Below are 13,182 nucleotides of genomic sequence, written 5' to 3'. Positions count from 1 at the left end.
TTGAGGGAATTTCTTCAGATTTGGCACAAACATTCACTTGGGCTCAAAGATAAACTGATTACATTGTGGTGGGCAAAGGTCAAAGTTCAAGGTCACTGTGACCTCATGTTCTTGTGAATGCAATATATCGGGAATGCCCAGAAGGAATTTCATTACATCTGGCACAAACATTTACTTGAACCCAAGGATGGACTAATTGGAAGTTGGTGGTAAAATGTGAAAGGTCAAAGGTCAAGGTGACCTTTTTGGCCATAGCTGAAAAATTTGTACACTAATGATGACACAATTTAACACAAATGTCTAATAGGACAAATTGATGAAGTGATGACATTTTATATCCAAAATGTCAACTTCATTGTGACATCATAATGTTCTGCAATGTTCTGTAACTCAGGAAGGGGAGATTGTGACCATATTTCCTGCAACTTGGTGCTGGTTGGTAGAGGCATACAACTGTATAGTGCTAAAGTTTTATGCTACGCTAAGTTAAGCGGGTCCAACTTCATATTGAATGTACTGATGTGAGAGTGGTATTGATCTTCTCATCTGACCCTCAGAAAGAAAACGGATAAGCCTAGTTCCGAAAATATAGAACTATTTCAGTAATGTTCTGGATGGGTTGCAGTGATGGTGATGAACATTAATAAATGCAGGAAAAACAGAACAAAATTTTTGACACTTAAGTCAAAGAAATGACCATTTATTATACAGTTGGATTCAGTGAGAGAAGCTCTGCTGTTTGAAGGAGCTGTTCATGAATCCAATCCAATCTTACTTGAATCAGCAACACAAAATACCATATGAAGAGCCAATCAGCCAACACAGGCACAACTTTGGTACTCTGCCACGTAAGATAATTCTTCATCTATCAGAGCCATAATTGACCAGTAAAGAGCAGATTGTGTTGTTGGGGTTTAAATGGTTCTTTGAGCTAACACTGACCATAAAAACAACAAAAAACACTGGATACTGCTTAGATGTTTCATTAACACCAGGAAGCCTTGAGGCACTGATCTATGGTAATCTTAGGACAAATCCTCATTATATCAGTGTTAATATCAGTGCTGGGTTACAGTGTGAATTTGTTTACTATAGGTACCAATGCCATTAGTCCCTGACAAGCTAAATCAAGCACTCCTGATTTACTTCATATTTGATGTTATCCAACCAAGCCTGATGCTGCCATAGTGGCTGTGACAGAAAACTGACACCTGTCTTGTCCAATCAGGGAGGGATGTACGTCTTCCAGCTGTTTGATTCTTACGCTGCCAGCGGGATGTGTTTGCTGTTTGTGGCCATATTTGAGTCCATATGTATCGGCTGGGTGTACGGTAAGAGTAGAGACTCCCCTTTAAACATAGCAACAGATCCTGAAGCTGTGTTGTCAGTGTGTCGCACCCCTTTCATTTCAGATAACAGTAGTTTCTCTTTTGTCAACTGAACAACTGTGACACGTTTCAGCACAGAAGACAGGCCATTGCACAAACCTTGTCATGCTGCAATAATATTTCCTCTCTGCCCTCTGCTGGAGAATGGTCTCAAACACATGCAGCATCTAAGTGTTGCACAAGGCACACAATTCCTTGTCCTGAGAGGTTAAAAACATCATTATGGTAGCGATCTGAAAGGTTGCCAATCAATATTTTCCTCAACTAGGCATAACATAGTGCCTTTTTTCAGTTTAATATGCCAAACTGTCATGCAATGTGCACATTTCTTGTACAATTTGGCCTTCATTTGTGGGTTTAAATATCAGTGCATTCACATTATTCACATTCACGCCTAAAACAGTTTGACAACAAACCTAATTATATTAATTCAGTTCAGTACATCTAAAATGCAGCAATGCAGAATGATTTAGAGTCACTTGATATAAAGTTTCAGACAAGATCTTATCCACATCCAATCAGCAGCTCTGTTTAGACGACCATATTTTGTCAAGAGACATCAATCGCGTCATTATTTTGACGATCTGTGCAGACACTCTGAGTGACACTGATTTGCATTTCAGGTAGTGACAGATTCTACCTAAATATTGAGGACATGATTGGCTACAAACCTGTCTTTTTCATCAAATGGTGCTGGATGATCTTGACCCCGGGCATCTGTGCTGTGAGTCCACTGCACACACAAAATCAAGAGCAGCAGAAGCATCAACAACAGCAAACATCACATCATGTAGATAATCAGAAACAGACAATACAAAAACAATGCTCTTATTCTTTTTAGTTTTTGTAGTATTTAGTTATGGTTTGACGTAATTTTAATTCATCTTGCAAGATCATTTCACACTTTTTGTGAATAATTTAGTTGTGTCCTGTAACTGTTGCCATATAGCCAGTCATATTAGAACATACTGTTTTGGGATTTATAGTTTGAATATTTTTTTTTAATGCAAGCAAAAACACTGACTATGCTTCCCATATGCAGCTTTGATTCATATCCGGATTTAGGAGGAAGTATTCACATATTACACATGTAACAACGGGTCTGGATATTTTACACATGGAAGCTCTGTTGTGTGAGGCCCTTGGGCTTACATTTACTATACCAGTAATTATTACAGCAACATATTCATTGTGAATTCAAAATATGTGACCATTATTCATCAAAGGCATTTCTTTCTTATAATATGGAAATCATTTTTGTCTACCACAGGGAATTTTCCTCTTCTTCCTTATTAAATACAAACCGCTCAAGTACAATAACGTGTACACCTACCCTGACTGGGGCTATGGCATCGGCTGGTTCATGGCCATGTCCTCGATGGTCTGCATCCCTCTGGGGATTATCTGGATGATCTGGAAGACTCCTGGCACCTTCTCGGAGGTACAAACACACACATGCACAAATCATACATTCATCAGAGTGTTGCCTAAAACAATGAAGAAACATTGTGCAGGTATATGATTTAAGTTGGTCAAAATTACTCATATAAGCTCTTCCATATGTAGTTTTAGTTGTAGTTTTGACCCCGTGGCAAACAATGAAAATTGGGTACTATTCAGGCAACAAGCATCCATAAAAGGGACTTTCAATGGATGGCCCTCCCATTTCCTCACTGGAAAATGTTAGGAGTCTAACACAAAACCTGCTACTGGTGTTCACATCTTTTTCTCATTCAAAACAACAATGGACAATGTCAGCGGACACAGTACTGTAAGACTCTCACTGACTGTTTTGCATTTGGAAAAGGTTATAACAAATCACTTGGACTGAAGGAGCCTTATGAATGTAGCTGCTGTATCTCATCTGACATCTGACTTTCTCAGAGGGACTGTGACACAGTTGGATGATTTCCCATCATTTGCTTGAGGGGGGATCAGATAAACAAATTGCAAGTTTCTGCAATTTGTTTTGTTGAAAAAAATCTTCAGCAGTGGCCTTTGGCTGGCCTAAGGCATGATGAAAGACAGACACAAACAGTAGGTTAGTGCCGGAAGCTAGCTGGAAATTCAGTGTGAAATTCATCCGATACCTGGAGGACATACATAGTTACTTAATATGACATAATTTATACAGTATGTCACAGAACTAATAAATTGTGTCTATGCGTCTCAGTCTATGGGATACATACAGTAACTGGGTATACCATACAATCTATAGTCTCAGGGTTGTTCTGTTCACTTGGTCATCCCCAAAGTATAAGACATAAGACAATAACATTCAGTCTAATGTCTATACAAATAAAGTAACGTTACAGTAGCACAAAAAGCTGATTTATTGTAAATGAAAATCTAATATTTGCTGACACAGACACATTTATATTTGGATACATTTTGTTGTTTTAATTCCCATTATTACACATGATGATAATAATACACAGAAGCTGAATTTGCTTAATGCTGCTTAATGATGAGAGAATGAGAGGTAACCTCTTTTCTTGCTCTTGTTTCCCTCTCTGCAGAGGATGAAGAAATTGACAACTCCCAGCCCAGACCTGAAAATGAGGGGGAAACTTGCCGCCCTCAGTCCTTATGCTGCCAATGATGCAAAACTTAAGGTTGATGGGAAAATATCCACCATCTCAGAGAAGGAGACACATTTCTAACTGACCACCTGACGGACCGAGCTGCCTGCTGTCTTGTCCAACAAACGAAAACTACAGCAAACAACAACAACAACAACAGTATCCACCACGACACAAAACAGGAAGAAAATGACCCGGAGTGTTATTTTTGTTTTGTAAAAAAAAAAAGAGAAAAAGGGAAAGGTTATCACATGATGATGTAGTCTGCTTCTGTTTTGCACAAACTTTGAATAACACATTTGTGGTTTTCAGTTAACATTGTGACTAAAACAGCTGTTTCTTTCTTCTTCTAACCATTAATGTTTTAAAATCTGTTTGATGACATTCAGTATATGGTTAAAACTTGTCCTGGTACCTTGTCAGTACTGGTCACACTAGTGTTTGTGCCTTTAGAACAATACCAATGTGTTGTGTTGTAAAAGGCTTACACTGTACATTTATTGGCAAAGTGCTGTGCCTCTCTATTAGGTACTAGGTACCCAAATGTGTCTATCTAAGATGTAGCAGCTTGGGGACCATTCTACATAGTTCTGTGTGTTAAGAGAGGATACAGCAGCATGTCTTAGTCCTGAGGCTATAGGAGGGCACTGAATTCCCCTGTAAGCAAAACTTTGAGTTGTATATTAAGGGTTTTGCCACTGAAATCTTGGACGCTATCTGAATCAGCTGTGACTGTGGGGAATGTGGATTCTTTTTAGGCCTTCAGTGATTCTTGTTTACTTGAATTCAGTGTTGTTAAGCAACGTAAGCGAAAACTCTGCTTACTGGATGTAACTGAATGATATTGTTCTCCAAGTTAGGGTATATTAGGCCTTTCAGGGCTTTGCAGATTTCCATGGCATTGCTCTTTCTAAACAGATGTCTTTGCTCTGGACGTTTACGGTAATATTGAAGGGCAAATTAAAAAAAAGGGTCCAGGGTTTAAACACTGTAAAATAGATCCCCTCAGTTTTAGATATCTTTAAAATTACATCTGTTAGGTGTGAGCTGAAAATCTTTACATGGCTTCAAATCGCAGCGAGCGACTCGCAGGCTGAGTCTAAAAACACACGCCTCTCTCCCCTAGCTGCCCTCCTGTAAGTCGTGGATATCTGTCATTTCACAGTAATTATGCTGAGCCTAACACAGACTGACAGACAGATGTGCTTCCACCCCTGCTTTTTTTTATTTCCTGCTCCGCCTGTAGAGGAGTAGACGGATGCCCATCAGATGAGCATTTCAGAACCCATCTGTCTTCTTATCCCCCCTCTTTTCATTCTTTCCTCTTGTCCTCTTCTTTCTTTTTTTCCTGCTGTCCTTCTGTCTCATCTTCAACCTCTGCTTGTCCTCCTCCTCAAACTTTTTCCACTTCTGTTTTTGGCTTCTCTTTATCACGTGGAGGGCTTGGACAAGGCCTTATATGAAACTGTGCTTTGTATTTCAGCACACATCTATACATCACCAATGGTCTTGCTATTGATTGGTGTTTCTGTGGCCTTTTCTTCTTACCTTGTAAAGCATGAAAAAATACAGCTTTTAATTTTCCTGTCTGAGTTACGGCAGGGGTGAAAGCCGTCTGTCCATGTCATCCATTTAATTATGGTTAAGAGACAATGAGCTGGTCTCAACGTTCAGATCGATCTCAGTCCATTACAGTCTCATCCAATCAGCGCTCGAATGACTCTTGAGTTGTCCTTTCTCCCTTCCTTGCTTTGTCCGACTTTCTCACTTCCCTTCCTTTCTTTCCTCTGTCCTTGTTTCCCGATGAAAATGCAATCAGAGGAGAGCATCTGAGGGGATGAAACTTAAAATGCGTCTTTTTACAGTTTTTCAGGAGGAGGCAAAGAAAGCAGGAGAAGAAATAAGGAATTGATGAGCTGAGGAAGTGCGTGATCGAGTAAGTAATGAGGGAAAACGAGGAAGTGTTTAGTGACCGAAGCCCCTCCTGTCTAAGCTGTGACATCCTCTTAAACATGTGATTGGTCCCTTTGGTGTGGTTGCATTATGACATTATCACCTCCTCACTGATGTTTGTGCAAGTTAATAGTTGTGTGCATCGGATATTATAGCCTGCTGTTTAACACTGATCATATCGATGTATATTTTTACATCTCTTTCTAGAAATCTGTGGTCTATTTCTTGAGATGAAAAATGTTTAAAAAGAAGTGCTGTAATAAAAAGAATACGTCCTTTGTTTTGACTTTTGATATGCCGCTCAAAAGATCTTGTTATAGAAATATAATGAAAGGTGTTTTACTGTTCTGTACTGTTCTACACAGATTTTGGTATTCACAGGACACATGAACTGTCTGCTTACTCATTTTTAAGAATAAATATTATAAAGGAAAACTGACTGTAGACTCTGGTGTTTTATTTCATTTATTTAACTTCATCTTAAAATTGAGCTATGCAGTTATCCTGAAAAAAAAAAAAGACTCTTAAATACTGACATTTCTTTCTTGAATCCTTTGAAGAGTTAAATGTTATGTGTGATGAACTTCATAGTTAAAATGATAGGAAAAGATAAGATAAGATGGCATTTCACCAAGTCCCATACAGCAGCTAGATCATAGGCAGTCTTAAACAGCTATATGATATAGAGCAGAGAAATATAGGGGAAGAAAATAAAAACAATGATTTGTTTATGTGCATATTGCAAAATAAAATTTGCTCAAGGATGTAAACTCAAGGACTGAATGAATAATTACATAATTTAAAAAGTTTTTTTTCTAAACATCAGTTTACACAGTAAATGCATTGTAAATTTCAACACGAGAATAAGAAATGGAGGAATTGCTTGTATTTACATTGACTTGGTCTACAAGTCATATTATAGATGATGTAGGCACAAGAGATGTAGATGTACACTGCACTGAAATGTCATATGAAAAAAAAAACATGTTAAAGCTTCAACACATCTGGATGATTAGACCTCTTCTTCTGTGGACTGTGTTGCTGTGCTGTGATGTTGTGAAACGTTCTTATTAAAATGTAGAGTTTTGTGATCTCAAACTTCCCCATGTCACTAAGTGCTATACCGAATGTCAACCTGACCATAGGTCTAATAAGAGAAACAGAGAAATAAGATTTAGCTGCTTCAGTTTCCGGGTCCTGGTATTATGACTGCTGGCTCAATGTCACACTGTTATGGCTTCCTGGGAAAGTTGAGCAGCACAGAGTTAGTGTTAATGTGGTTAGTAACACTTGAACTTTTTCTACTATAAGTCAAAAATGTGTGCTATGAAAAAGGTCCATTGAAAGGACAGGGTCACTTAATGCAGATATCTAGATAACATGTACACAGCAGGTAAGAATATGTCATTCTTGGTACCTCATATGTATTTTCAGAACTATATGTGCTAACAAAATTATTATAAGTCTGGAACTAACACAGTTCAGTTCCATGTCACACCTCCTTTGTATCTCTTTTTTTCTTCTGCATTTCTGTATCTTTACTATCACTATCAAACAAAGGCAACATGCCAAGAAAGAAAGAGAAAAGAAAGTAAGAAATTACAATACTTGTGGCTCTCTGTCATCTATGTGTCTTATGAACTGATGCACCCTCTGCCCTATCCTCCCCTGCCACTAGAGGATTTCTGATTACAGCCTAGATGAGTGCAGGGCCAGCCCTCAGACTAATTATCAAAACACAAAATAACCAAGCTTTTTTCGTTGTATATTACTGTAGCACAGATTAGATGGAATCCCAAATATGTTTCTGAGCCTCCATGCGTGTGTGTGTGTTGAGCATCTAGTGTGCTATTTGTGTGTGCATGTTCAGTCATGCGCGTACATCCAACTGTCACACTTCAGAAATCAGCTTTAGTTTCTTTGATTTGGAGGTGACATCTCGACTTGATCCCGTAGATGATGTGAAGTAAATCTTCCTTTGTTGTTGTGTCACGTTGCCGCTGCATGAAAACTTCTGCCAACACTTTATGGGCTGAAAATGTTTCTGGCCAAGCAAACCCATTCATAGAGTCATGTGAGGGTTAAATGGCTGTCAGCGGGGAAAGCAGTCCCTCTCAAATGCTGTTAAACGACTTTTGCTTTTCTGTTTTTCCTTTTACAGATAAGCTTTATCTAAAACCTTTATCTAAAACAATGTGGCTGGCTGACAGGCATATACTGTATACAATGTAAATAAAATTTCCCAAGGCAAAAATGTTTTATTCCAGTTGAGCAAACTACACTTCACACTATATATACTTCACCAACTCATATTTGTGTCTCGCCTTGCTACAGTAGGTATTACACACTGGGCAAAGTACCCCAGAATCCAGAGATGTAGTTGCCTTGATATTGCCATATATGATGAAATCTGGACTGGACATGCTCCAAGCACAGCACTGTAAGATGTTATTTCAAAAAAATCTCCAGATATGCTCCAGACTCTTGCAAGAACCTAAAAAGGATATCTCCAGATTCTTGAGGTTTTGGCACAGTCACATGTCTTCATTAGCTAACCTTGTCTGCTGATGAGGGTGGCTCAGAGATTACTATGCAAATGAAAGTAAACTTAAGAATAAAAGAAGATTATTTGCACAATAGTAGCCTTTTTCAAAGTTATTTTTACGCCTTTATCTGATAGGAGAGTGAAGACAGTGACACAGAGCAGGGATGCTAGGAGTCATGCCAGCCAGGAATCAAACCAGGAACTTACTGCTTGGGGCAATGGTGCCAATATGGTATGCACCCTAACCACTCAGTTACTGAGTTGATCTTTATATACTTTTGTTAGTATGTTAGTATCAGAAATACTGATAAAGTACAGGTTCGACTCATTAGCTTGTACATACAGAAGAATTGACATAGATAAGCAGACCAGAGCCATTCAGAGGGTGACAATAGCATGAAGAGAAACAATCATGTAGAGACTTGGCAGTGAGATCATGACAAGTAAACCTAACCAGGCTAGGTGAGAGGCAGACAAGCAAGCACATCCCATTATATAACACAGTAACAATTATACAGTACGCACAGCACTAATAGGAAGCCTAACATAAATTCAGATTTATGGGAGACACAGACTGATACAGATGCCACATGACAGACAAGCACACCCGAGACAGCCGATAGAAGAGCAGTCAGAAAGAGAGAGAAAGAGAGAAGCTGCATTCTTCCCTGCAGTTATGGAGAAGGCATAGCAGATTAGCTGACTCACGCACAGTGTTCTGGGGCATTGCTTCAGGACAGAGCCAAGATAGAAACACAACGCACTAAAAGTCAGTCTTGCCTAAAGATCATAGCAACCTAGATTCTTATCCTAATCCGTTGATAAAGAGCGAAAAGGGGAAAATGTGCAAGAAAATCACTTCACTGTAAATGTATAGATATCTTTGATGTTATTTGATGTACATCTTCTGGGGCAAATGCTACACAGGAATTGGCCTAACTTAAATGACTTCCATTTTCTTCACAGTCCCACAGTAATTAAATCTGTCATTAGAGTCAGTTTAGTTTAGTTTTCTTGGCAAATAGATATTAGTGTATGGACCAATGATTGTCTGACTGTTTGTGTGCAAATCTAGACCCAAAAAAAAAAAATTCCTGCCTTGATAAAGGTACTACTACTACGACTACCTCAGGAGGTAGAGTGGGCCATCCACTGACCACAGGGTTGGGAATTCAATCCCCAGCTCCTCCTTCTGGGCACCCATTGAAGTGTCCTTGGGCAAGACACTGAACCTCAAACTGCTTCGGAGGGGCAGGTCAGCAAGTTTCACAATAGCTCCCTGTCATTTGTGTGAGTGTGTGTGTGTGTGTGTGGGTGGGTCAATGAGAGGCAAATTGTGCTGTGTCTTGTTCTTGTCTTGCAGAGGCAGGACACGGGCAGCATGAGAGGGATAGCAGAGATGGAAGGAAGGGACAAATGAAGAGAGGTGGAGAAATTAAGTGAGACAAATACTGAAATGAATGAAGTGCAAATTGAAAGGCAGAAAGCAAACTAACAGAAAGGAGAGCAGAGAGACTGACAATGTGGAGTGTGAGCCTCGTAGAAAAGAAATAAGTTTGTGTTTATAAGTTTGTATTTACACCTTTAAATAATCACAATTAAAATCCAGAATTATAGATAAACATGATTCCTCTGCTTCGCTTTCTACCACCCGAGGGAAGCAATTAAAAACAACTTTCAAGGATTGTCAATGCTGCAGTAATTTCCAGCGGGGGGTCAGTGAATGAGTGAGACCAGATTATTGCGAAACATTTTTGTGAAAAAAATGAAAATGTGAGACAATGTGATTAGGAACAGCCTTATATGTGCAGTAATAAAGCAGGAGTTCATTAACATTTCATACACTGCATAAAGCTTTGATTACACTATGGCTCAGCCAGTAAAAATCTGCCAGAGGTCGTGTTATTGGTTCTTTAAAAAGACTCTGCTTCCACAGTAAAATGTAATAATTTTCTGTTCCCTTTTGATCCCCTGCTGCTGCGACATGGAACTGGAGTTCTTCTTTTAATTTCAGCAGGGGGCAGCAAATTCCAAACTACCATTACTGAACAAGCTTTCACCAGGTGAAAAAAACCACAGTGTGTGCATCTGTGTGTGCTTGTGTATGTGTGTGTGCAAACACCTCTGCATGTGACCTTGTGTCTTTTCATGAGTGGGTGTGTAAACATGCATGCATGTAACTGTGTGAGTGTGTGTGTGTGTGTGTGTGTGTGTGTGTGTGTGTGTGCGTGTGTGTGTGTGTGTGCGCGCAATGCATTTTTCTGTCAGTGTGTCATATGTCAGTGTGTTCAAGCAGCACATGCCCCTGTGTATCTCTATTATCACTAAATTAATAGCTTGCATGCTCACAGTGCCTGACATGGCATCACGTAATATCAGGTATGGTGCATCCTTTGCACGTGTGATGCTGACAGCCTTCCCATGTTGTTGCACATGCATGTATTGCTACATATATGCTCATGAGACATTTCCTGCATGTATCTTCTTCATTGAGTATAGGAATCATGCTTATCATGACATCCCACAGTATCACAGGCACACAAAAACAAAATGAGAGGTGGATGGAAAGTCGATGGACAATGGTGGGTAATAGATGGGTGAAATGAAAAAGCAAAAAAGAGAGGAAAGAGAAGGGTGGGAAAAGGAAATGGATAGGGGAGGGGCATTAGTGAGAGTAATCTTGTGTGTAATGTAAGGAGGCAACACAGAGAAAATGGTTTCTGTACCTGGTGAGAAAGAGAGTGGAAAGGCTGGACAGGTCAGAAAAGGTAACAATGTCCATTGTCCATTGTATGAAATCACCAGACACTGCTCCCAATAGCAGCTGATAATAAATACCTCCATTGCATTGTTTTCAGACAAAAATATCAAATGAACATATTGTATAGGATATCTGTTTTGTGAAAAAATCTGTTTATCATTCAGTCACTATCTCTAAAGCATAAGTACTCACCCATGAAATATTGCTTCATTTGTCAGTTGCAAGCCTTTAAAAAGCTCCATCAATTATCTATTTGTTGTGTTTTGTCCAATGTTATGTTTGGTTGATTTGTCATTTTGAAAAAAAAGTAGGCAAATAATCAGAGAATAAAAAGGTACACAGCCAAACATGAAACTGGGCCATGAGAGAATTAAAGTCAGACTCTGAATAACTCTGGAAAATGTGACTTAAAAAAGCAATTAAATTATGTTACTAGAGCCTATACCTTCTGTATACATATTGATGTAGGGGGAAAAAACTCCAACTCCTTTCCTTTCTTCTTTCACCTCATTCTGTCTACATATCTTATGTTCATTGATCCATTTTCCCCAAAGGTTCTTTGGCTGACCACTGACAGGGGTTATGACTTATTGGATTTCTTAAGCCCATATAACCTCAATTTCCTCTGTTGGATGCTTAGTTGGATGGTGAGCCAAATTCCACTCATAAACCTGAGCTTATGGTTGCTAAATGCTTAGGGTTTATCAATGATCTTCTTTGTCAGTCTTCAGGTTTCTGAGCCATACATCTACTGCTTTGTGGATGTAGAGATCTACTTTCTGTCTATGGTCTCATCATCTCTGTAACAAGGCTACAGAGGTATTTATAAGCTGAAACCTGTTTCAGGGAACCTACACCACTAACTAAAGAGAGAGGCTATCAGCAACTGCTAAGCTAAAGAAACTAGCAGATCTGAATAGCATGTAAACAACAAAAATGCCAGAAACTGGAAATGAGACAATACACTTACTGCAGCACAGCAATTAAAGCCTAAAGAATTATAAGGTTTCTGCCCCAGAAATGCTTGAGGACTTATAATTTTAAAAAACTTTTGCAGTAACTTTAACACAGCAAACAGGAGCGACTGAAAACGAGGCTTCATACCAAAATACCGCCATGATGACTTACTCATATCAAACACAGGGAGGTAGAAATAAAGACCTGCCTGTGATACAAACCTGCCTCAAATAAAAGTCTGTTATGTTCTGTATGTGTGCGCTGTGTGAGAGACAATAAGAAAGATATTCTGTCACTTCTAAATCTCTCTGAGTGATCATTTTATAAGTAATAGAAACCAGACATTGTCTTTTATTTATGTGTTTTAATTTGGTGTTTGGCTTTTGTTATAACATCAGGATTTGACCATAGGCGGTCCAGCCACATACTAGGTTTACAGTATCCCTGCTGGTCCCTTGTCTGCATGTTGAATGGCTCAGTCATATGTTCTAGTTTTATCATTCTGGCTTGAAAGCGCTCGTAAAACACACAAATCACCCACATAAGCCTTTCCAGTATCCCACTGTGCCTCTAATTTATTAAATCAAAGATTTTATTTTGTTCTTTTGTTGTTGTTGTTGTTGTTGTTTGTTTTTAGAGTAAAAACTACAATATAGAGTCCCTCGCTACAATTGTGCTTACATTTAAAGTGTTGCTATTTGATCACAACATGACCTTTCACACTGCAATCCTGCTTGTTCATCCCACAGTCTCTTTTTTCCACCCTGTATTGTATAGGATTTTTGTTCTCTAGTATGGTGTTATTCAGTTTCTAAACTGATCAACCTTTTTGGATTTATTTCAATCACTTAAAATAGTCTTTGTCACTGAGAACAGAAACTCATATTCAAACATACAGGACTCTGGTGTTGCTCTATGTTTAGCATATTTATTTAAAGAGGGAATTAAAGGAGATGACATCCATCTTGCTACAAACAACAACAACAACAACAACAA

General features: G+C 38.9%; 1 protein-coding gene across 1 annotated transcript in view; it reads left to right on the top strand.

Annotated features, from left to right (window-relative positions):
* Window positions 1-6,362, top strand: part of slc6a11b (solute carrier family 6 member 11b) — a 29,699-nt gene extending 23,337 nt beyond the window's left edge. The window contains exons 12-15 of the mRNA XM_071493652.1: window positions 1,229-1,331; window positions 2,012-2,112; window positions 2,659-2,829; window positions 3,908-6,362. Coding sequence (XP_071349753.1) covers window positions 1,229-1,331; window positions 2,012-2,112; window positions 2,659-2,829; window positions 3,908-4,051 — 519 coding nt within the window. The 3' untranslated portion in view covers window positions 4,052-6,362. The remainder of the gene's footprint in view (window positions 1-1,228; window positions 1,332-2,011; window positions 2,113-2,658; window positions 2,830-3,907) is intronic.
* The last annotated feature ends 6,820 nt before the right edge of the window (window positions 6,363-13,182 follow it).

Source organism: Trachinotus anak, unplaced genomic scaffold (assembly GCF_046630095.1).
Source record: "Trachinotus anak isolate AG129_WGS33_773 ecotype Australia unplaced genomic scaffold, CSIRO_AGI_Tana_v1 ptg000013l, whole genome shotgun sequence".
NCBI lineage: Eukaryota > Metazoa > Chordata > Actinopteri > Carangiformes > Carangidae > Trachinotus > Trachinotus anak.
This window is presented reverse-complemented; position numbering and strand designations above follow the sequence as displayed.